The 25,692-nt window shown below is 39.4% G+C and overlaps 1 protein-coding gene across 1 annotated transcript in view; it reads left to right on the top strand.

Annotated features, from left to right (window-relative positions):
* The first annotated feature begins 23,248 nt into the window (after positions 1-23,248).
* The window catches only part of LOC127421832 (limbic system-associated membrane protein-like), a 366,863-nt gene continuing 364,419 nt past the window's right edge, over positions 23,249-25,692 (top strand). Inside the window, exon 1 of the mRNA XM_051664999.1 lies at positions 23,249-23,387. Coding sequence (XP_051520959.1) covers positions 23,324-23,387 — 64 coding nt within the window. The 5' untranslated portion in view covers positions 23,249-23,323. The remainder of the gene's footprint in view (positions 23,388-25,692) is intronic.

Raw genomic sequence — 25,692 nt, 5'->3', positions numbered from 1 at the left:
CAAACAAAAAAACAAAATTAAAAACCCGCTACTAGAAGACTAATTAATGGAGAGAATAATATAAGGAGGAGTCAAGAGAGAGGAAGAGAGAGAGAAGGGCAGTTCCGTATTCTGAGGTCACGGTGTCTCTGGGGCGAGTACAGATGCAACTGTGTCATTGAACGCTGTACATTCGTGTGCTGTAGCCCGGGCGAATACAGATGCAACTGTGCCATTGAACGCTGTACATTCATGTGCTGTAACCGGGGCGAATATAGAAGCAGCTGTGCTATTGTATTGCTGCACTTTTAGCCGCCAGCTGTAACTCTTCTCCAGCCCAAGTATGCACCAACAGAGAGCCACAGGTATGCTAATTGTGCACTAGCTAGCTTGCCTCTTAAAAGTTCTCCCACAATATTACCCTACCATTGAGCCATAGATGGTCAAGGAAGTATTCAAACACACACACATTCACCTACACGCACTAATTCACGTGCATTCCAACATTTCTACACACTCATGCTTACCCTTACCACAGTCCAAGTGCTTAGAACCTCACAGTGTTCAGTTATTAGATGGACTGAAGGACTGCTTGTGTTGTATTTAAATTGACCTTTCTTTCCCTTTTTTCTTCCCTCTTTATTTTTGCATTTATTCTTATTTCCATGTTATTGAGCAAACTGGCTGCATGAATCCGCCGCTGAGAACCCCGGACATGAATTGATCCACACAATATTATCAGTCTTTTTTTGTTTTTTATTGTTCATGATGGTGAATTGCTAGTTGAATCCTTGATGTTGCAAGATGTTCATTTTTTTATGAGAGACAATATAATTTGGAAAACAAAAAACTTGTTTCAAGTGTTTATGTGTTTATTTACACATATTGCATTTAAAATGTGTGTGTTAAAAAGAAAATATCAATGATTTCTTTTACATATTTGGTAATTGGTGGCTTTGAGCTATCCTTTGGTTTAAATGATTACATTTTGACAGGATTAATCCTGTCTGGCACCTGAATTTTATTTTAAAATTATTTATTTAAATTTAGTTTAGGGGCCACCACCATTACAGAAGTGGCACCCAAACAGAAACCTGAACCTGAACTTTAATTTTGTTACATTTAAACATTTAACATTGGGGTTTAAAATTTGTAATTTGAAATTGACATGCCTCATTTTCTCTTTCTTTATGTGTGACAATTTAATGGGGTTGTGAATTTAAATGAAATGACTGTGAAATTGTGCTCGTTTTCAACTTGGAAAGTGAATACATGTACTTAAATACTCTGTGTTTTGAACTATCAACTAGTTTGTGTCTACTGAAAACTGAACCTTTGTCTAAACCTTTTGCCAGTTAATCACTTATGCTGGTGAAACTGAGTTGAGTGTGAGGTAATTTAATTATATGACCTAATTGATTACCTATTGGTACAGACTGTTATTTGAGACACTGAGACATTGTACCGATTAACTATTTGTAACATGTTGTTTTGACTCCACTGTCATGACTTCTTAGCGCTACATCTTTTAGCTGATGCTGATATTCTAGACACTTTCCGCACTGTCCTCTATGTCACAGCCCGTGACTGGTGGAAAGTTGTACGATCTTCCATAAAAACATGGAAAGACTTTGAGTCTACTTTTCTCTCCGCTTTTCTCTTGGAGGACTACAAAGACGAACTGGCTGAGGGAGTCTGCACTAGAACCCAGGGAGAGAAGGTGCCAGAGACTTTGCCTTCACGTACAGAACCCTCTGTAAAAGATGGAATCCCAGTCTAACTGAAGGTGAAATTGTGAAGCTGATTCTTAAAAACATTAAACCCTATCTTGCCAGTCAACTATGCAGCTGTGTCAGCACTGTTGAGGAGCATGAGAATTTGGGTCATGAACTGGAGAAAGACCATGAGCAACAACGTCAGCACGAGTGTCGTATTAGCTCCAAGCACTTTCAAACAATACCCAAACCACCTACCTCTCATAGACCAGCTGATAAGCCGCCTGTGCAATGCTGGCGATGCAAAGGACATAATCCACCTGGTAACTGCCCTTACTTTACACCTCCTCCAGATAATCAGTCATCCAGTCAGCATCATCCCACCAACAGTAAAAGTCCTTTCCATCCTCATAAACCTGGTGGTCTGCCATCCTACCACTCCATGTCTGCCACAACCACACAAAATCCCCCAACCCTATTCAGGAAAACACCAATCATTAAAGACATTAACAATCCAGTTATCATACCCCAGCAGTTAGTGGTTCCCATCAGTGTTGACACCTGGTCTGGGAAAGCTATCGTGGATACAGGGGCCAGCTACACCCTTCTCCATGAGAGTTTGTGGAAGGAGTTCTCTCCTCAAGACAATCTCCATCCATTGTCGTTAGTTCCCATATATCTGGCGAATGGTGAGGCTGAAATTCTTTTAGGATGGCTTAACATACAAATTATTCTTCACAGCAAAGGTTGCACCTTGCCTGCTGTACTTGCCTTCCAAGCCCTTGCATATGCCATTGTCCTAGGTTTGGATTGCATCTTTTTCAGTAGCCTGCAGATCAACGTGACAGACAAAAATAATTCGTTCAAATCAGACCCTGATGTGAATTACCCGTTCCAGACAGGAAATGCAAGTGTACCTGTTATACGTCCCTAATCCTCAAAAAAAGACAAGAGTTCCGAACAAAGTCTCACTCTATTAAGTGCTATTCCTCCCCCTCAACCCTATATTAACATGACCAAACAATGGGGAAGGACATACCTTAATTGACAATGCTGTAAACGAAGCTCACTTACCTCCAGATGGGAAACATCAGCTATACCAAATCCTGAAGGACAACACTCAGGTATGTACCCTCCGTCCAGGGTGTACTGATATCCTTATGCACCACATCTATACCACCAACCAAGTGCCCATTAAGCAACATCCATATCGCATGACCCCAGCTAAACAAGCTGTTGTGAAAGAGCAGCTTGAGAAAATGCTGGAGGCTGGGATTGTAGAACCATCTCATTCTGGGTGGGCTTCACCTGTCATTTTGGTCCCAAAAAAGGATGGAAGCTTCAGATTCTGTGTGGATTACTGCAAGATTAATGCCATTACAGAGAGTGATGCTTACCACCTCTCTAACATCATGGAGATCCTTAAATCACTCTCTGGAGCAGCCACCTTTTCCACCATTGACCTTAATAGTGGCTACTGGCAGGTGACCATGGACCCAGACAGCAAACCTAAGATTGCCTTCATTACACTATCAGGACTCTACCATTTTAATGTTATGCCCTTTAGATTGAAAAATGCCTCTGCAACATTTCAAAAGTTGATGGAGGCAGTTCTGAGTGAGTTACGTGGAAAGCTTTGTCTATAACAATGATTTAATCATCTATTCACCATCAATAGCTCAGCATTTCCTTGACCTTCAGACTGTTCTTCGCAGATGCCAAATAGCTGGTCTGACAATCAACCTGAAAAAAGATAATTCTGCCTACAGGAAAATAAATTCCTTGGTCATGTAGTAAACATAAATAACTTTTCTGCAGACCCAAGTAAGATTGAGGCCATCCGTTCATACTCAGTTCCCGCCAACATTAAAGAGGTCCAAAGTTTCCTTGGATTAGCTGGGTGGTGCCACCGGTTTGTACCAAATTTCTCCAGGATCGCTGAACCCATCAACTCTCTAAAAAAAGGCTGTCCATTTCATTGGACACCTCAGTACCAACAAGCCTTTGAACAACTGAAATCATGCCTTACCTCACCTCCTGTTCTTGGACATCCTAATTTACAGCTTTCATTCATTGTTTATACTGACGCCAGCGACATCATACTTGGTGCCGTCTTGGCACAGCAAAAAGAACAGGGCCAAGAGGTGGTGATTGCCTATGCCAGCAAGTCACTAAACAGAGCAAAAACAAATATCTCCACAACAGAAAAAGAATGTCTTGCAGTGGTATGGGCTCTGGAGAAATGGCAGCATTATCTGGAACACAAGCTATTCACCACTGACACAGACCACTCTGCATTACAGTAGGTAATGAGTTCCACCAAGACCACCAGTCGGCTCATCCGATGGGCCCTACTACTGCAGAAATTTGAATTTGTCTTTGAATACCTTAAAGGGAAATCAAATGTGGCACCCAATGCTTTGTCTAGAATTTCCATTAGACCTAGTTGTAACTTGTACTTCAGCAAAAAGAAGGATTATGAATTTCCAGTCACCACTGTTGCTGCTTGGGAAGAGCAACACAAAGATCCAGAAATCATGAAAATCATCAAGGCATTAGCAGAGAACAATAGTGATCTACAATATCAATATGAGGTTGTTGAAGATAAACTGTACCATAAAATACATCTATCAAACATCCAATTCCACTACCGAGTGTATATTCCAAGCAGCCTTATACCCTCCATCCTCCACCATTACCACTCCAATCCAATGAGTGGCCAAGTAGGGATTTACAAGACTTACAAGCGACTATATGATGTGGCATTTTGGCCAGGAATGTGGACAGATGTTAAACAACATGTTAGGAGATGTACAAAGTGTCAGACATTGAAGGGAGATAAGCGTAAACCTGTGGGAAAACTACAACAAATCACAACCACCCATCCCAGTGAAATGTTAGGAGTGGATATCTTGGGGCCAATGCCTCTCAGTACCAGTCAAAATGAGTACCTGCTTGTTGATTATTACTCCCGGTGGGTTGAGTTATTTCCTATGTGCAATGCCAATGCACAGACCGTTGCCATGCTTGACTCGATGGGGTGTTCTAGACTTCATCCTGTCAGACAAGGGTACACAGTTTATTTCCACCATATTTAAGGAGTTGTGCGAGAAGTGGGGTGTAACTCCTAAGTTAACAACCGCATACCACCCTCAAACTAACATGACAGAAAGAGTCAATCACACCCTTAAATGCATGGTTGCCACCTATGTGGAGGACAACCACAATAAATGGGATGTATACTTACCTGAGCTATGATACACCATTAAATTCCACAATTCAGGAAACCATCGGTGTGTCCTAAGCAGAACTCCAGCTTGGGAGGAAACTACAAGGTCCCATGGACAAAATACTGCATGGTAAACATCTCACCCCAGACATTCCTTCTTATGATGTTATCCATCATTTGGCACAACTGCAACTTAAGCAAAAAAAAAAATGCAGCAAAAAAAGCCCAGTTACGTCAACTGAGAAGCTACAATAAACATAGAAGGGACATTACATTTAAAGAAAAGAGTCGGGTATGGCAACGAAATTTTCCACAATCTAGCACCCAACAGAAATTCAGTGCAAAACTAGCACCAAAGTGGAAAGGACCATACCATGTTATAAAGCAGTTGAGACCTCTGAATTACCAAGTGGTGTTGGAGTCGACAGGAGGAGATGTTTGCACAGCTCATGTGTGTAATTTGAAACCGTGTTTCCCAACACCTGAGGAATTGAAGTCACAGGAGAGTAAAAAAATTCAGGAAATATTCCACAAAACCTCTGATGAGAAAAAATAATTCCTGGGTTTTTAATCTACACTTTCTCTAACAACCTTGGGTTGTTTTCTCCGGGGGGGGGGGGGGTATGTTTATTTCTTTGAGTTCTTTATTAAAAGCCTGCACATAGATCCTCCTTCTCTTACCTCATTCCTGAAAACGTTACATTAGCATGGTAGAAGGTTCAAAGCTTTGTATTGCGATGGTACACAATACCATGTAAGCGCAACTGTGCCATTGAACGCTGTACATTTGTGTGCTGTAGCCAGGGCAAATACAGATGCAACTGTGCCATTGAACACTGTACATTCGTGTGCCGCATTTTCAGCCGCCAGCTGTAACTCTTCTCCAGCCCAAGTATGCACCGACAGAGAGACACAGGTATGCTAATTGTGCACTAGCTAGCTTGCCTCTTAAAAGCTCTCCCACAATATTACCTTATCATTGAGCCATAGATAGTCTAGGGAGTATTCAAACACACAAACATTCATCTACACACACTCATTCACATAAATTCCAACATTTCTACACACTCTTGCTTACCCTCACCACAATCCAAGTGCTGAGAACCTCATAGTGTTTACTTATTGGATATTTAAGTTGAAGGACTGATTGTGTTGTATTTAAATTAACTTTTGTTTCCTTTTTTTACCTTCCTTTTTATTTTTGCAAATATTCTTATTGCTATGTTGTTGAGCAAACCGGCTGCATGAATCTGCCGTTGAGAACCCAGACATAACTGATCCACACAATATTATCAACCGTGTTTTATTTTTTATTGTTCATGACTGTGAATTGCTAGTTGAATCCTTGATATTGCAAGATGTTTGCTTTTTTCTATGAGATAATATAATTTGGAAAACAAAAAAACTTCTTTCAAGTGTTTATGTATTTATTTACACATATTGCATTTAAAGTGTGTGTTAAAAGGAAAATATCCGTAGGGGGCCTGGGTAGCTCAATGAGTATTGACACTGACTACCACCCCTGGAGTCGTGAGTTTGAATCCAGGGCATGCTGAGTGACTCCAGCCAGGTCTCCTAAGCAACCAAATTGGCCCGGTTGCTAGGGAGGGTAGAGTCACATGGTGTAACCTCCTCGTGGTCGCGATTAGTGGTTCTCGCTCTCAATGGGGCATGTGGTAAGTTGTGTGTGGATCGTGGAGAGTAGCATGAAGCCTCCACATGCGGAGTCTCCGCGATATCATGCACAATGAGCCACGTGATAAGATGCGTGGATTGGCGGTCTCAGAAGCGGAGGCAACTGAGACTTGTCCTCCACCACCCAGATTGAGGTGAATAACCGCGCCACCATGAGGACCTACTAAGTATTGGGAATTGGGCATTCCAAATTGGGAGAAAAGGGGATCAAATTAAAAAAATAAAAAGAATGATCACACTCAGTGATCTCTTTTACACCTTTGTGTAATTGGTAGCTTTGTGCTATCCTTTGGGTTAAATGATTACATTTTGACAGACTTATATAAAAAATATATATATATTAATTTAAATTTAGTTTAGAGGCCACCACCGTTACAGTATATATATATATATATATAACAGAATTTTAAAATTAATACTAAATTTAAAAGGTAGCCAATGTAACGATTATAAACTTGGGCTTTATGATCATATTGCTTGGTTCTAGTCAGCAACCTGACAGCTGCATTTTGAGCCAATTGAAGTGCATTTATTGAACTTGCAGTACATCTTACCAGTAATGCATTACAATATTCTAGTTTTGAGGTAATGAACGCATTAATAATTTTTTCGTCATCAAGAACAGAGAGCATGTGTCTTAACTTAGCAATATTTCTGAGGTGGAAGAATGCTGTTCTACAAACATTGGAAATTTGATTTTCAAAGGACAGATTGGAATCAAATATAACACCTAAGTTCTTTGCTGTAGAAGATGATGTAAAAGTACATCCATCAAGAGTCAAATTATATTTTAGCTGACTACTTTTAGAGGTTTTTGGTCCAATAATTAGTTCCTCTGTTTTGTCGGAATTGAGTAGAAGGACATTTTTGGCCATCCAGTCTTTGATTTCATTGATACAAATTCTCTAATTTGGAGAATTGTGAAATTTTCTCGGGTTTAACAGAAATATAAAGTTGGGTGTCATTGGCATAACAGTGGAAACTTATTCCACGATTCCACATAATATCTCCCAGGGGAAGCATATATAAGGAGAAAAGCATGGGTCCTAAAACTGTTCCCTGTGGCACTCCATACTTAACTTTTTTTCAAGCCATCTGATAAATAGGTAATGCAAGTCCACTAATGCCAACATAATTCTCCAGCCTATTCAAGAGAATGTCATGGTCTATGGTGTCAAAGGCAGCACTAAGATATAAAAGCAGTAGAAGAGAAATGCAGCTACAATCAAATGATAAGAGCAAGTCATTTGTAACTCTGATAAGTGCAGTCTCTGTACTGTGATGGAGCCTAAATCCTGACTGAAATTGTTCATATATACATTTATCTGTAGAAATTAGCATAGTTGGGAGGACACTAAAGTTTCTAGTATTTTCGACATAAATGGGAGATTTGAAATTGGTCTATAATTAGCCAATTCTCCAGGATCAAGCTGTGGCTTCTTAAAGATGCAGTATGTAAGATTCAGAAACACTTGTTATTAATGACACCTGTGGCCATTAAGTGAACTGCAGCCAGCTACCTGTTGCTCGTGTTTGTGCACACACTCCAGAGGGACGCGAGCGAGCATCGACCAAAACAATTACGTAACGTACAAAAAGACTGAATGTGATTCACCGGCATCATGCTGACAGATGAGGCAGCATAATTAAAATTACACAGTTATGATTGTTTTACTACAAACTTTGAGACTGCATATTATATTTGACTCTCCAGTGCTGGAACAGGGCTAAAACAAAGTGTGGATATAGGTCTGACTATGTGAGACTGTAGTTTGAAGTAATCACTTTTCTTTGCATGATACATTGATTGCATTTATACGTAGCCTATGTTGGCGTTAGTTAGCTAGCCAGCTTTATCAATAGCTATTAGCTAAATTTTGGTGGATGATGACAGTAACTGTTTATAAATAGACTGTACATTATAAATATGTTGACACAATTCAGTATTGATGTGATTCCATCACAACTGTCATTTTGATATATAGATGCGCTATTGTTTTATAATAATAGATTGTATATATTTTCTGTATAACAAAGTTACGTTACACTAATGGATGGAGCTTTTTGCATTATCTTGAACATCGTCTAGCATTCATTTCATGTCTTATTGTAATTTACCTTGCTGAATAATTACAGATTAACATTGACATTAACCTGACTTTCAGTATAAAGAGAAGATCGTTTAAATTATTTGAAAGTTACGAAGCAAGGTAGCTTGCAATTCATCAGCATTAGCAGGTAAGATCAAGTTAGCTAAAATTACACAGATCAATCCTTATGACACTATATTTCACATGCTTTGCAGTTATGTAAGCTTACCTGTCCGATAAGAAGAATGCCAATTCAGGGTCGGTTTTGATCCCCAAAACCAAACGAAGGTCCCTCCAGGAATCAAATGCCCCACCGGTGTTCACTCTAGTTTTTGCTCGACCATGATCACGTTCCCGCTTAGCCATATGGGATTCAGTAGATAAATGTTTTTTTTTTTGGCTTACTCAGAGTTTGTGTAGGATTCGGTGTTGTGCTGGGAGCCGAACTTTGCTGGATTCCATCTCTAAGATAATGTTACCTAGTGTTGAAGTTTGTTGTTGCTGTTGAATAGTGGAAGAGAAGCTACTGTCTGAGGCAAGGCTCTCGGAAGCGTGCATAAATGTCACATCCTTTGGATTTCCCCAGCAAAAGCGACCCGCTCCCTTCGCATGAAAATCAGTCTACAGGCTTTAATAGGCAACCTAGGAAGTTAATAAGTTGCATTACAAGCCATTCACACATTGGCAAAAAAAAGGTGAATATTAAATGACATTAATAAGCGGTTTGATAACTGCCATTTTAAAGTTTCTTGGGACATGTCCTAAGGATAGTGAGGAGTTAATAATATTAAGAAGAGGTTCTTATATTATGTGGATTACCTCTTTCAAGATCTTAGTTGGTGTTGGATCTATCATACATGTTGTGGCTTTTGATTTTTTGATAAGTCTTGTTAGCTCTTCATTACCTATGACAGCGAAGGATTGAAGTTGCTTGTGAGGAAAATTATGATACACCGTTTTCTGAGGTGCTGTGACAGTTGATTGCATAATTCCAGTTTTATTTCTGATGATTTCTATTTTATCAGTAAAGACATTCATGAAGTTATTACTGTTGTGCTGTGACAGAATATCTGGTTCATTTGAGGCTTCATTCCTAACCAATTTAGCCACAGTACTGAATAAACACCTAGGATTGTTGAGGTTATTTTCTATGACTTTGCTCAAATATGCTGACCTGGCAGCTTTTCGTGCCTGTCTGTAGCTCCAGACACTATCCTTCCATGCGCCGCAAAATACCTCTAATTTTGTATTCTTCCACTTGCGCTCCATTTTCCAAGCTGCTCTCTTGAGAGCATGTGTGTGATCATTTTACCATGGTGCGGTGCTTTTTTCTTTAATTATTTTAAATCAAAGGGGGGTGACACTATCAAGAGTGCTGGAAAAGACTATATTTATATTTTCTGTTACTACATCAAGTTCTTCTAGATTTTTGGCTTACTGAGTATGTGAGACAATTCTGGAAAATTATTAGGGAAGCTATTTTTGTGGTCGAAAGAATAGTTCTGCCTGAACGATAACATGGTGTAGATTGAGTGACATTAGCTAATCGCAGCAAACAAGAGATGAGGTAATGATCCAAGATATCATCACTCTGCAGTAGAATTTCTATAGTATCAAAATCAACTCCATATGACAGAATTAAATCTAGTGTATGATTATGGTGATGAGTTGGTCCTGTCACATATTGTCTGACTGCAAGAGAGTTGATAATATCATTAAATGCTAATCCCAGTGTGTCATTTTCATTTTCTACATGAATGTTGAAGTTACCAACAATTAAAGCTCTATCTACAGTAACTACTAGATCTGATAGAAAATTTGCAAATTCACCAAGGAAATCAGAATATGGCCCAGGTGATCTATATACTGTAACAAGGGCAAAAGATGACAGATTTGTTTTTTAAAAATTATTTATATCTGATGGTGTCACATTAAGCATTATTAGTTCAAAAGTCTTAAACTTATATCCTGTCCTCTGAGTAACACCAAAAACGACACTGTTAACTGTAGCAACACCTCCTCCTCAACCCTTCAGATAAGTTTCACTATTATAACAATAACCTGAGGGAGTAGATTAATTTAAAGCAATATATTAATCTGGTTTAAGCCAGATTTCAGTCAAACAGAGCACATCCATACTATGATCTGTAATAATTTCATATACAATTAGTGCTTTGGTTGAAAGAGATCTAACGTTTAGTAGCCCTACTTTTATATGATGTTTATTTTATTTTATTTTTCTCAAGTTTGACCTTAATACATTTTTTCTAAATGATTTATCGAGGGGTTTGTGTTTGATAATTTGGGGAACAGACACAGTCTTTATATGATATCTAGGTGATACAGTCTCTATGTGTTGTAGTTTATGTGACCTATGTGATGTCTCAAGGCAGCTAGCAGATGTTTGGATTAACCAGTTTGTCTGCTTCCTTACCTTGGCCCCAGTTAGTCAAATGCCATCATTATTAAGACTATGAGCCAAATTACTAGAGAGGAGAGCGGCACCTTCCCTGGAGGGATGGAGTCTGTCTCTCTTTAGCAGGTCAGGTCTACTCCAAAAACTCTTGGGGCAGACCTACAAACAAGGAAGTCTTAAATAATGCCTAAACTAAAGACTCAGCTAACTAAATTCAGCTGACTCAATACATGTGTTAATAGACTATGATAATGGCCTACTCAGACACACCTAACCCTAAACTAAGCCTTTCCTAGAGCTGGCAGAAAATACTCAAAACAGACACAAGCAGCGTATCTATCAACCACAATAATATAAAATTGAGCAGCAGCCATTGGAGTTGCATTGGAGTGACATGACCTCCCCTCTTCGAATGATTGGCTAGAGGAGGAGCTGTCGATCAAGAACTAATGGACCAATAGGGATGCAAAATGCCCCCTGATTTACATGAAACTCTACTCACAAGTTTTGGAAAACCAAGCACAGAACTTGGAAACAAAAGCAAAGAAAAATACAGTATAAGCGTACAAAATTTATTTATTTATTTATTTTATTTTTTTTTTTTTGCAGCATATTTTAAATGTGTTTATATATTTTTTGATTCATGCTTATGTTTTGATCTGCACTAATTATTTTTATCTGCACTTATTATTTTTTAATTCATGCTTATTATTTTGATTCATGTTTATTATTTTTGGATCTGTGACCGCAATACATTTGATGGGATTTTGATCCCATAGCCTTTCTCTGCAAATAATGATGTATATGATTAATTACAATGGGTTAGGCATGTCTTGTAATTAATTTGATTTTAATTTTTAATCGATTGACAGCCCTATTTATTTAAAATGTTTTTAACAGTTTACAAATTCATAGTAATGCAATAATAAAGCAGGATAATTTCATAAACATTTTACTGCTGATATGTCTATCAGTCTATTTGAAATGCAATCTTCTTTTTCTGCCCTGTAATATATTGATGATTTGATGTTAATATAGAATTATCAAATCAAAATTTTCTCTTCACATCAACAGATGCAGTGAACAAACTTGCATCTTTTAACCCTGACACTGATTGGCTTTGAATCTATGTAAATTAATCAGATCCTCTTTAAACTTTGTTATTGTCATGTCAATTATTGTTTCCCTTTTGCTGTGCATGAGAATCAAGTAATCATGTGAGGACATGAATGTAAGTGCATAATAAGTCTTTGCAAACACATCTTTATATGGTATATTTGCCACTACAGGTTGTTTCTGACAATACATTATAGCTCCATTGCATGTTTAAGTCACAAACCTTGTACAGTAATGAATCACTTGAGGACAGCTGGAGATACTGAGCTGAATTTTGGCTTGTTCAGTGCATGTATTGTTATGACCCTGGTCTAGGGTCGAGGTGTAACATAAATAAAATGTTTCTGAACACAGTTTGTCCATTTCTTTCTTTCTGCTTTTTTACTTTTTATATCTTTTTTAAAAGAAAAACACCATAAACACCACATGAAGTAAAATGGCTTCAGGGTTGGGCCAGGCCATGCCAAAACAATAAACAAAAACACAAACTGTCTGTACCCAAAAATAACTAAAATGCCTCTCAAAAAAAAAAAAAAAAGAAAAAAAAAACTTTAACAAAAATACAGAGGTCTTACTTTTCTTCCCAACTAATCCAATAAACAGGAGAAAAGATAGGTACAAGAGAAAATAAATGGCCCCTAACTCCTACGGCTTCCATGTGGAGAAACTAATGTATATACACCAATCAGCCACAACATTGAAACCACCTGCCTAATATTGTGTAGGTACCCCTCGTGCTGCCACAACAGCGCCAACCCGCATCTAAGAATAGCATTCTTCTCACCACAGTTGTACAGAGCAGTTATCTGAGTTACCGTAGACTTTGTCAGTTCGAACCAGTCTGGCCATTCTCTCATCAACAAGGTGTTTCCGTCCACAGAACTGCCACTCACTGGATGTTTTTTGTTTTTGGCACCATTCTGAGCAAATTCTAGAGACTGTTGTGAAATCCAAGGAGATCAGCAGTTACAGAAATACTCAAACCAGCCCGTCTGGCACCAACAATCATGCCACGGTCCAAATCACTGAGATCACATTTTTCCCCATTCTGATGGTTGATGTGAACATAAACTGAAGCTCCTGACCCATATTTGCACGATTTTATGCACTGCTGTCACCGATTGGCTGATTAGATAATCACATGGATGATTGTTGCATTTAATTCTGTACCATTCAGGGTTGGGCTAGGCCAAAACATATACTTTTAAATGGCTGTCACTGAACATAGATGCTGATTAGTTCCAGATGGGTTATATCCCATGCTTACTAGCCAATCCTTGACCTCTTTGTACTCACTCCTCTGGATAAGGGGCAGTGGTCATGGGTTAAGCATAGGAATTAGGCTTAGGTTTGTAAAGTTTGGTATTGATGCTGAAACTGTCATTCATACATTCATAACCTCCAGGCTAGATTACTGTATTTCGCTTATTTGTGGTCTTCCCTCTAAAACTCTCAAGTGACTTCAGTATATTCAAAACTCAACAGCCATGGTTCTTACACTACACATATGAAGAAATATGACCATACCACTCTCATATTGCATCAGCTTCACTGGTAACCTCTATCCGATAGCATTCCATTCAGAATTCTAACCATAGCTTTTAAAACTCTACACGGTCTTGCCCCTCTCTATCTGTTTGAATTATTATCTTCCTACTCACCCTTTCGTACTCTTTGGTCCTCTGGAGCTGATCTGCATACAATTCCTAAGTTTAGATGGTCTTCGATAGGTGGCAGGTCTTTTTCAGTAATTATCCAATGCCTCTAGAACTCTCTCCTACACTCTCTCTGTGAACTTACCCCCACCCAATTACTAAATGTTTTTTAGAGGTTTAATGTTCTCACAGGTTATTATTAAGATAAACCGACAGCAGTTTGATGTCATAGTCAGCACAGAAGAATTGCTTTCATGTTGTTTATTGTGTGGTTTCAAAGTTAAAGAATAAAAATACATTATTACTGGTATATATCCTGAAATCTGTGTGAGATCTCTGCAGTAAAATTACACTTTATGCTCCTGACCCATAAAACAAGACTTAACCTCCTGAATTAATTTAGTTAAATTAATAACTTTGGGGCATTGCCACCCCATCTGCCACATTTACAAATGTATAAAATATAAATGTAAGATGTTAACATTGTGTAGGTGTTTATTCATGTCGAACTGCCTCAACTCTCACCGGATGCACAAAGGACTACACAGGCTGATCGTGTGATTGATTACATTGGCAGACAATCACGTGAAAGTATATCAGTGGTCAATTGCATGATGGGTTACAGCAGCAGCCAATTGCATACTTGCTGTTGCAGCATTTTGGGGGATAGGTTTTTTTCCTCAACCACAACAACAATATTACAATATGGACAAATGCATGGAGAAAAAAAGAGGTAAGAGTTTAATTTCTCAGTTTTCACTGAATGATTATTCAGTATATTGCCATCAGTTGAGACATGTCCTCAACACTTTCTGAAATAACTTTCATCAGGTATGTATATAATCGAGATGAAACATCTCCAGTTATTTTTTTGTTTTTATTGTATTTTTTATTCATAATTTCATATATTTAAATCTGTATATAGTACATGGCTTATGTCAAGCATTATGCAATATTCGTTAATGGGTTTTTTTTTATTTTATTTTTTTAATAAAATTTTTTATTGATTCATCTACAAAAACCAATAAACACAACATAAAATATGGAATCAATTATATAAATTAAACCCCTCCCTCCGAACACACACACACACACACATGACACAAACACGCATTACAGTGGTCTCTTACAATTATAACAAAAAATTAGAAATAAGCTAAAAAAATATACTTTCAAAAAACAAGAGTGCACATACACATCAAGCTAAAAATTAAAAATCAAAAATCAAAAATCCCTCCCACTGCCCCTCCCCAAGAACCCTCCAAAAAATCAAAATATCCACCCCACTTCCTATTAAACAAATCCCACTTCCGCAACCTCACTCATCTCCCCGCACCACTCCCGAAACCAGGGTGCCCCAGCCGTCTTCCATCCCCTGAGAATTATTCGCCTGGCCACCATAACTCTGGCCAGGACCCAACCTCTCAAATGGCTATCCCCAAAATTAATGACCTCCCCATCACCCAAAATGCAGAGTCTGGGGCAAAATGAAAACTGTGTGTCCAACACATCACACAATAAATCCCTGAATCTTCAACCAAAATTCCTGTATTTTAACACATCCCCAAAAATCATGGGTTGTGTCCCCATCTTCTGATTGGCATCGTCAGCAGGTGGGTGTGTCTTTAAGACCAAGTCTATACAATCTAGAGGGTGTCCAATATAATCGATTCAAAATCTTAAATTGCATCAAATGGCTCTTGAATCTCTAGATGTAGACTTGACGTTTTTTAGAATCTTAGCCCACACTCCCTCCTCCAATACCAAATTTAAATCTCTCTCCCATAATCTCTTGAGAGAAGTTGAAGCTCCATCCCCTAAACTCTGAATTAACAGGGAGTAATACACTGATGCCTCATGACCGTTTCCAAAAGCAGTAATCCCCACTTCTGGAGTATCTTCACATTTAGGGGGGTGAATGCTACTCCCAAAAATAGTACAGAGCAGGTGGCACAGCTGTAAGTACCTGAAGAACTGAGATCTAGGAATCCTGAAATGTTGGAGCAAATTTTCAAGCGATCTCAATCCACCACTCTCATATAGGTCACCGGATGTATTAACACCCCTCACAATCCACTCCGACCAGCAGAAAGGGGAATCACCAATACGCAACTTTGGGTTTAGCCATATGCTCGAGGCAACATTTAAATAAATGTCTGAATTAAACACTCTGGACACTTTTGTCCATAGCGCATGCAAATGCGAGATGATAGGGTGCGACTTAACTTCTCCAATTAGTTTAATAGAAAGGCTTTGTAATAATAAAATAGGGGCAATAATTCCTGTTCAATTCCAAACCAAGGAGGGGCTCTCTCAGGTGGAACTGACCAATGAGCTAAATGTCTGAGACCAAATGCATAATAATAAAACCAAATCTTGGGTATAATGGCCCGTTTCTATTGGCCGGGCATTCACAGGGACGTTCCTAAGTGGTGTGCGGCATGCAGCGAATGTCAGTTGGTGAATCCACCGGCCACCCCAAAAGCGCCATTGCGCCCTCTGCTTTGATCGAGGTCCCCTTCTGTGTTGACTACCGGAAAGTGAACGCGGTGTCCAAATTTGACGCTTATCCAATGCCGCGAACTGACGAGTTACTTGTTCGGTTGGGCATGACTCAGTTTTACTCAGCGCAGAGTTATTGGCAGTTATTGGCAGATCCCTTTAACTCCAATGTCCCAAGAAAAGATGGCTTTTTCCACATCGTTCGGATTACACCAATTTGTGACTCTTCTGTTCAGTTTGTTCTGAGCCCCGGCCACGTTTCAGCACCTTATGGAAATGGTCCTCAGACTGCACACGGCATATGCTGCCACATATCTAGACGACATCATCATTTACAGTAATGATTGGTAGCGGCATATGCAACATATGAGGGCTGTCCTGAGAGCGCTGAGACAGGCGGGACTCACAGCCAACCCGAAGAAGTGTGCAATTGGGCAGGTGGAAGTTATGTATCTGGGGTTCCACATGGGTAACAGGCAGGTGCATCCACAGGTTGACAAAACCACAGCGATCGCAGCCTGCCTGGCGCCCAAGACCAAAAAAGGGGGTAAGGCAGTTTTTGGGGCTGGCTGGCTACTACCGAAGGTTTGTGCCTAGTTATTCTGATGTCACCAGCCCACTGACTGACCTTACTAAAAAGGGGGCTCCCGATCCAGTACAATGGACAGAGTCGTGCCAACAGGCCTTCCTTACAGTAAAGTCCGCACTGTGTGGGGGCCGCTTTTACATGCACCTGATTTCTCTCTCCCCTTTATTTTGCAGACTGATGCATCTGACAGGGGGCTGGGCACGGTGCTCTCGCAGGAGGTGGGGGGTTAGGAATGGCCAGTGCTATTTATTAGTTGCAAGCTCTCCTTCAGGGGGACAAAATATAGTACCATCAAGAAGAAGTGTCTTGCGATTAAGTGGGCTGTTCTTACCCTCCGCTACTTCCTGCTGGGGTGGGCCTTCATCTTCTGTTCTGATCACGCTCCTCTGCAGTGGCTCCACCGCATGAGGGATACTAACGCATGGATCACCTGTTGGTATCTGGCTCTCTAGCCCTTTAAGTTTGAGTTGATCCACAGACTGGTGGCACAGATGATTGTGGCTGACTTTCTCTCCAGAAATGAGGGGGGAGTAGACAGGCCAGATGTTGCCCCAGCCTGAGTCAGCGGTGGGGGCATGTGGCATGGGGGGGCGTGGTCATGTGTCGGTCTGCAGGAGAGGGAGAGCAGAAAGGCTCGTCACCTGGCTCATAATTATCTCTAACACCTGTCTCTCATTATAGTGATGGTGGAGGGAGACCTAAAAAGCATGCCAGAGCATCAGAGAGGAGAGAGAGAGTGACCAGAAAGCTACAACAGTCAGAGCTTCTGAGAGTTTATGACCTTTTATGTTTATAATGACGGTTACCATCATTTGTTAGGGTTAGGGTTCATTTGAAAAACCTGCCAATTAAAGAACTGAACTTGAAACTGCTTCGTTGTCTCCTGACTCCTCCATTGCCCCGAACAAAGAACCTTGCTACAGTTCCCCATTGTGATGGCCTTCTCGGCCATATTGTTTGTGTGTGTAGAGTGTGTGTTTTGTCTTTATCTCCCTCTCTCTTAATCATTCTCAAGTGTGGGGTAACCAAGTCAGCTGATTGTTAATGGGGATGCAGGCACGCAGTGTGTTTCCTTCCTATATAAACTGAAAGTTCCAATGGCTGGGTTGTGTGATGTGAAATAGTCGAGTCCGAGTCAAGTCCGAGTCTTTAAACAATCGAGTCCGAGTCAAGTCCAAGTCCAAAAGGGGCCGAGTCTGAGTCGAGTCCGAGTCAGAATGAATCTGTTCAAGAATCTGAATTAAAATTGTAACCGTAAACTCAACATCAATATTTTAAGCTTATTTTAACCTTCACAACTAAGAAAAACAATTTGTCAATGTAAATGCAAAAAACAAATGATTAGTATCCTGCTGAACAAACTTCAAACTGGTTTCAGAATAAAATTATTTTGAATTTTAATTTAGTTTTTATTTCTTCTTCATTTTCAAATTATCCATTCAATTTAGTTTAGTTTTATCTCAAATTATGGGGGAAATACATTTAATGTAATTCATTAAATACATTTAATAAATGGTCATATTAAAACATTTAATAATGCCCATAAAATTAAATACAACAACATATAATAAAAACAAAAAAGATCAGATACCATTAGAAATTTATTTTTATTCTACTACACTTCACACTTTTCAGTCCTCCTGTTGTGTCCAGATGTATCATACTTCCCTAAAGTCAAGCTCAAACTCACCTTGGGCTGACGTTTCATTCTTTTCACATTATACTGTATTTAGTATGGATAATATGTGAATAAAACTTCTCCCTTCACTTGTGTTCATTGTATTTTCGGACTTTTTTGCCATTGAAATGCAAGTGCCAGCTTTACAGGTAGCACACAGAGGTTACGCTACAAATATGTGATGGACTGAGTTGTACAGTTTCCATCATGGTGTGTTTCATCGGTCAAATTAGTTTAACCCTCTGGGGTCTAAGGGTGTTTTGGGCCCTATAGAAGTTTTGACATGCCTTGACATTTGTGCTTTTTTCAGTTGCTTAAAAACATATTAATGGCTAAAGTCTGATAACACTGTATTCAGCACAAACTGGGCTACAATAATATGTGAGCAAAATGTATGTACATGTTTGTATTTTTGAGAAAATAAAGTGCATGGTTTTTGAAAAAACAAAAATTTTAAGTCACTGAAATAAGGCCATATAACACATACTAAACATTTGTTCACAAGACTTTTGAGAACTGGATCTTGTAGCCTAGAGTTTTTGCTACAAACATGATGTGAAAACCATCCTGATCACTCATTCATACAAAACTATATAGTCATTTAACTTTTGTAAGACACTTTTAGTGTTAGAAAGGCCATATGCGAGGAGGCGTGGATGATCATGAATATTGATGTGATTCACACATGAGGAGACAAAGACCCCTCCCCTGAGAGAGAATGAATGTGAGGAGACTTAATGACTGAATGTATTATCTGTACATAAAGACTTTACTTAAAAATTTTAGACCTACACTACCATTTAAAAGTTTATAGATCTGTAAGATTTTTTAAATGTTTTTAAAAGAAGTCTCTTCTGCTCACCAAGGCTGCATTTATTTGATCCAAAATACAGCAAAAACAGTGATATTGTGAAATATTTTTACAATTTAAAATAACTTTTTTATTGTAAAATGCAGTTTATTCCTGTAATCAAAGCTGAATTTTCAGAATAATTACTGCAGTTTTCAGTGTCACATGATCTTCAGAAATCATTCTAATATGCTGATTTTCTAATATGGGCATATTTACAGCACATTTTACACATTTACACCCAAACAGATATTTACAAGCACAAGCTTCGTTGATGATAATGAGGCAGCATAAACACTAGTTAAAATCTAATCTAAACATTCATATTATTTTATATCATATTACATATATATATATCATACAGCATACAATTTAAATACCTGCTTTAGCCGAAACAACATTTAAATGTAACTAAAACTTGTCTATTAGGACATATTTCAAATTTCAATACTCTGAATACTGGCTGGCAAGTCTGGAAATAGTCCAACTAGTAAAATATGTACATGTTTATATAAAATAACATGTCAACTAATATGTAAGTAAAACTAAATGACTTATCCAAAATTGTATCCTCAGCTGGATCAAATCGCTCTTCAAAATGCAAATGTTCCTCGTTGGATTCCTGCTTTTCTTCTGAGGAAAAAGTGAACTCTTCCTCACCTGTGTAGCGTGCCATCTTCCAAACACGCAGAAAAGTGAATGAATCTGATGATGAACTTGATGTTTTTTAAGGCATTGTTGGGGGCGTTTACCATTTGCATTGATCGCCTCAGCACATTACCGTATGAATAGCGTGCTCTGCTGGTGGGTGTGATCTCATTAGTGATAATTAGCTGAGCCTGGAGAAACTGTACATCGCTTTGTTTCATACAGATTACATTGCAGGAGAATATTTGTTTTAAATTTGAATTGTTTTATTAAGCTTTCTTTAGACATATGTTTCATGTTTGTCTGATAAGTATTCGCGGAGTTTCAGTTCATTTTTGTGACGTGTTTCAGAGAGATGCTCGTGGAGACAGAGACGGCTGAAAGCGCACCCTGTTTATTTACTTTATTTTACAAAAGCACAAGGTTTTGTTGTTATTGTGAGTGTACACAAATAAAAGTAGACCCTTTATAGTTTCTAATGATGTCTTACACTTATCTGTATGCCCAAAAATGACAGAGTATTTTAAGTTATTTCCGCTGTTATGAGGAAAAAATCCAGCAGGACGCACCAGCGCATCTGTCGACCCCTAAGGTTAAATGTCCCTGATATATAGTAAATTTGATTTTGAGGGAACATACTTTTTAAAGTGTACTTACATTATTGATATTTCTGGATGAAAGTGGCAGAGCACGTCTGGCGAATGGCGATCTCTTTCATGCACACAAATATAGCACAGGTGCGTGGGTGAGAGAGTTAAAAAAGTACTTTCAAAGAGTGTGCCCTGCCACTCTCAGCCAGAATAATCATACGTAAGGACATATATGTCACGGATCCACCGGACTCCCTCCCTCACTCCACACAGCGCTCTCACTCGCCTGAGTTTTATTCATGCACACCTGCAGCTCATCATCACCCTGTTTTTACTTGCACTTAAACCTCACACTCAGTCAGCGTCTGGCCTTGTTGTACGTTCCTAGGACTCACCTTTCGCTCTGCTTCAGAGGAAAATAACTTATCTGTATGATTACTTACTTGTATATCAACGCTCTGAATGTGCAAGATAAGTGACTTTGAGAACCCTGAGTTTGCAGTATACCTACTTTCCTGTGTGTAACCTACCTGTATATCAACAATCTGCTCTGGATGTGCAAGATAAGTGACTTGAACTCTGAGTTTGCATTATACCTCTAAATACTGACCTGCTCTTCAGTTTATGGATGTTGCGAGTCTAAAACCTGGTTTGAAGTTTATGTTTCCTGTTTTGGCAAGGATTGTACCTGAAATACAGATCTGTGGATCCTAGTCCCAGTTGATCGCCTTCTGCCTACGTTCTCTGGTTTTACGAAAGACTGAGTTGATAAGACTGTTCACTTGCCTGAATACTCACCTCATGCTACATACCTGTTTTCTCTGTGTTCTGTTTAATAAACTTCCGCACCTGGTTTCATCTCCAGTTCCTGTGTTGGTGTGTCATTACAATATATGCATGAAAACTGAAGTGCCGTAACAAATACACAGAATGTATGATAGTACTAACTGTAGAGAGCACATCATTATGAAGACAAAGCCAAATCCTGGACATTTAGATGCAATTTTGAAATACCAGCTGGACACTTTTTTCAGGTCTGAAAAAGAGAACATGTCTGGGGAAAAGAGGATGTATGGTCACCCTGTTACTTTTTTGTTTGTTTTTCATTGCTTCACAAATGCCATGGACTTGGCTGGACCCTTAAAAAAATCCCAAGTCCGAAAGGCTCGAGTCTGAGTCAAGTCCGAGTAAAAATGCATCAGAGTCCGTGACCAGTCCAAGTCCATTAAAACTGGACTCGGACTTGAGTCCGAACTTGAGTACCCCAACTCTAGTTCATGAGCTGTGCCATCTTGGTCACTGATGCTCTCGTGCAGATTCCCGCTGCTGGAGCGGAGAGTTTGTGGTTGTCTCTGTCTGAACTTCGGAGATCGCTGTTTTTTCAAATACAGAACGGTCAATAAATGTGTCTGTTTCCGCTACTCTCGTCGCCCCACATCTTTTATTGTATTTATTTTTAAAGTGTAACTCCCATCCACTGACATACAGATGCAATCTTGGTTTATTACAGTAAGTTATATTTGGGTGAATTAGAAACGAGAACCTCTAAAAACTAGATGCAAAAAGTAACCACTAGACAAATCAGTCAGATTAAATTGCTGATCTGTGTTCATCTGACTAACAAAATCCCAAGACTGATAGTGGCTGATGTAGAGATGAAATTACATATTATGTGAAATATCGATTTGAGTGCTTGAATTAAGAATGACTGCTGATCAAAATAGGTGATTTAAAAGAATCTTTTATTGTGCATAAAATAATTAATATTCATGAGTTTCGCAGCACCGACACCCAAAGTACCGTTTTCCTAGAGTTTATTTTTATTTAGAACAAACACTGTGTTAATGTTCCCTTTCAAATGGCTTATTCCAGCTGTTACAAAGTTGATTGGCCTACAGAATTTTATTAGCAGAATAACATTGGATATGCATGCACTCTCCATCCATGGGTACACAAAAATAAAACAATTTGGCCTGCATAATATTGTGAAATTTATTCCAGATTGCCAGTTTTATGTCAAGCTTAGGAACATTTAGAATTTGTTGATACATTTTTTTTTTTTTTTTATGTTGGCAAATCAGTAGCAAAATTGTTACCATGTGTGCTTCCTGTTGAAATGCAGTTGAATTGCAAATTCATGGATATTTATAATTCGATAGTGACTCCAATTAATGAACTAGTATTTGATCCATAAGAACTATGAATGGGTGCTTGCTTTGGTGATGCCACCCCCTTGCCACGCCATGAAAAAAATGTAGATCCACAAATGTTTTTATTCTTTATTAAACGGATTTGACATATACTGCAGGAGATTTTTGGAGAATGAAAGAGGACGTGTCTTTCATCATTAATGAGTTTGGTTTGGTCCCTTCGTTAGATGGCAGCAGCGCACCAGAGAAACATGTGAGAATCACAGACACTAAAATTCAGCTCTGCAGCATCACGGTCATCAGCAGCATCCGCATCCGAACACAAACGCTGCTGTCATTACCGAGCCGAACCGAACCCACTGAACGCACACGCACGTGCGCGCGCGCGGGGAAGATCTGTATTCATCTGGATCGAGACGAAATGAGCTGCTTTTGGATACACGCGATCTTCATCCCGGGACTCTTCGTACTCTTCGGATTTGAAGGTAGGAGGAACATTACTGTCGTGATGCGCGTTTGTCAGGATAGAAAACGTGATGTTTCAGTTCTACAGACGCGCGATTTTTTATTTCTCCAGTCACATTGGCGTTTGTGAGTGAGGCGTGTTCGTGTTCATGGCGATATAAACTGAGCATTTATCCCGCTGTCATTCATAACTTCAACCAGTGTTACTGTCATATTTTAGAGCATATACTCATCTATCACTGATGCTCTCTTTTATAACCCATTTCCACAAACGTGTCCTTGTTTTGTTTTTAATTTCTGCGGCGCTGGAGTTTGTTTGTGTTCTAATCTACTGCTGATTCTGTGAACATGACACCAGATTTACATGAAGAGGGTGATCTGAATCAGATTCAGAGTTGTGATCTAACGTGGCACAAACAACAGTATATTAGCGAACGGTATTTAAATGTTGTTGTTGTTGTTGTTGTTGTTGGAGGAGGGAAAGTGAGGCGCAGGTGCCGCAGAACTTCACCTGTATGTTTGTGATGATCAGCGATGCTGCACGTGTCCTTGCAGGACCTTTGATCTTCCAACTCACTCACACACACACACACACACACACACACACACACACACACTCATTCACACTCACTCAAACATACACACACACACACACACACACACACACACAAACTGATGCTTTAAAACAGGTTCTCCCATTTCTCACTCAGAGCAGCTTTCATTGGTTAAGCTGATGATGATGTTGAGGAGATGTCTGTAGAACTAAAGAGTTAAACATGCATTTCTCTGATCTTATTTATTCTGTCATAATGTCTCATTAAAAACGTTTTTATTTATTTATTTATTTATTTATTTTTATTATTATTATTTTTTATAAATGTATTAAGGTGCCCGTATAATGTAATTGATGAGGCTGCTTATGTCCATTAGTGATATTGATTTGCTCTCAGAATAAAGAGGCCACTCATTAGGATGCACAGTAACTCTGGAATCCACAGAAACTCAATTATCTCTCATTTAAATCACAGCAAAGCAAATATTTTAAAATGCTGTTCAAGAATGCAAATAAGTGAAGTTACAGAAATTGTCAGTTCAAGCAGTGCTAATGATGTTACTTTTAATTAAAATGCATTAAGTTCTTATGAGTTGGATGGTTTTGTGTGATGTTTACCAGTGTAGAATGGTCTCCATGCATCACCAAATACAAATCCTGCATTGGTCTGTTCTTCTGTCTGATTGACTCGATAGAATGTGGATTAGACTGAAGCGTAAATGTAGTAACAGAAGACCAGTGATAAATCACAAAAAAAACCTTTCACTGTATCTGTGTTGTGAATGGGCCAACAGGGGTCTCTGTTGCATCAGGTCAGTGGAGTTTAGCTAAACTCAATTAAAACCCCCCCCCCACGACACACAGGGTTCTCCAGCATAAAGTGTTAGCAAACCATCCTTAAAATGACCTCACATGTTCAATGCTCTATGTCACAGAGTCTTTTATAGTATGAACCTCCTCACACAATACACTGCCTGGCCAAATAAAAAGAAAAAAAAAGAAAAGTTGCATACTCTAATCTTTAGTTGGACCACCTTTAGCTTTGATTATGGCGTGCATTCGTCATGGCATTGTTTCGACAACCTTTTGCAACGTCACAACATTTATTTCCATCCAGAGTTGCATTAATTTTTGGCTGAGATCTTGTGTTGATGACGGGAGAGTCAAACCACTCTGTAAAGTCTTCTTCAGCTCATCCCAAAGACTTTCTTGGGGTTAAGGTCAGGACTCTGTGGTGAAAATGATTCCTCATGCTCCCTGAACCACTCTTTCACAATCTGAGCCTGATGAATCTTGGCATTGTCATCCTGGAATATGCCCGTGCCATCAGGGGAGAAAAAGTGCCCGCATTCGTGGCAGGGTGAGCAAGAGACAGACACAGTGGGTGTAACGTCAAGCCTCGGAGAGGCATTTATTGGAAATAATAATAAAAATAGCATGTCCATAAAGGGGGATATTAAAGGATCCAGGGGGGGAATAGTGCTCATAACAAAGAGGGAATCTGGCATCCTTGCGGTGAGATGGGGCTCTGTGAAGGGCGGGATAGTGTCTTTGGAATGGCCCAGGCATGAGCTGGGCCCATCGGCTGCACACACTCCCCTCCAGGGTCCACGGTCCGAGGGGCGGGGGCGTCATTGGCGGCTTGACTTCCCAGGACCGCGGCAGGTGAGAGTGGAAGGTGGCCTGGCCTCTAGCCCGCCGGCCGCGATGTGTGCTGTTCTCCCCCGGAGACTCATTTAATCCGTCCAGGGTCCGAGGAGCGGGTCCGGCGG

Source organism: Myxocyprinus asiaticus, chromosome 31, assembly GCF_019703515.2.
Source record: "Myxocyprinus asiaticus isolate MX2 ecotype Aquarium Trade chromosome 31, UBuf_Myxa_2, whole genome shotgun sequence".
NCBI classification, from domain to species: domain Eukaryota; kingdom Metazoa; phylum Chordata; class Actinopteri; order Cypriniformes; family Catostomidae; genus Myxocyprinus; species Myxocyprinus asiaticus.
This window is presented reverse-complemented; position numbering and strand designations above follow the sequence as displayed.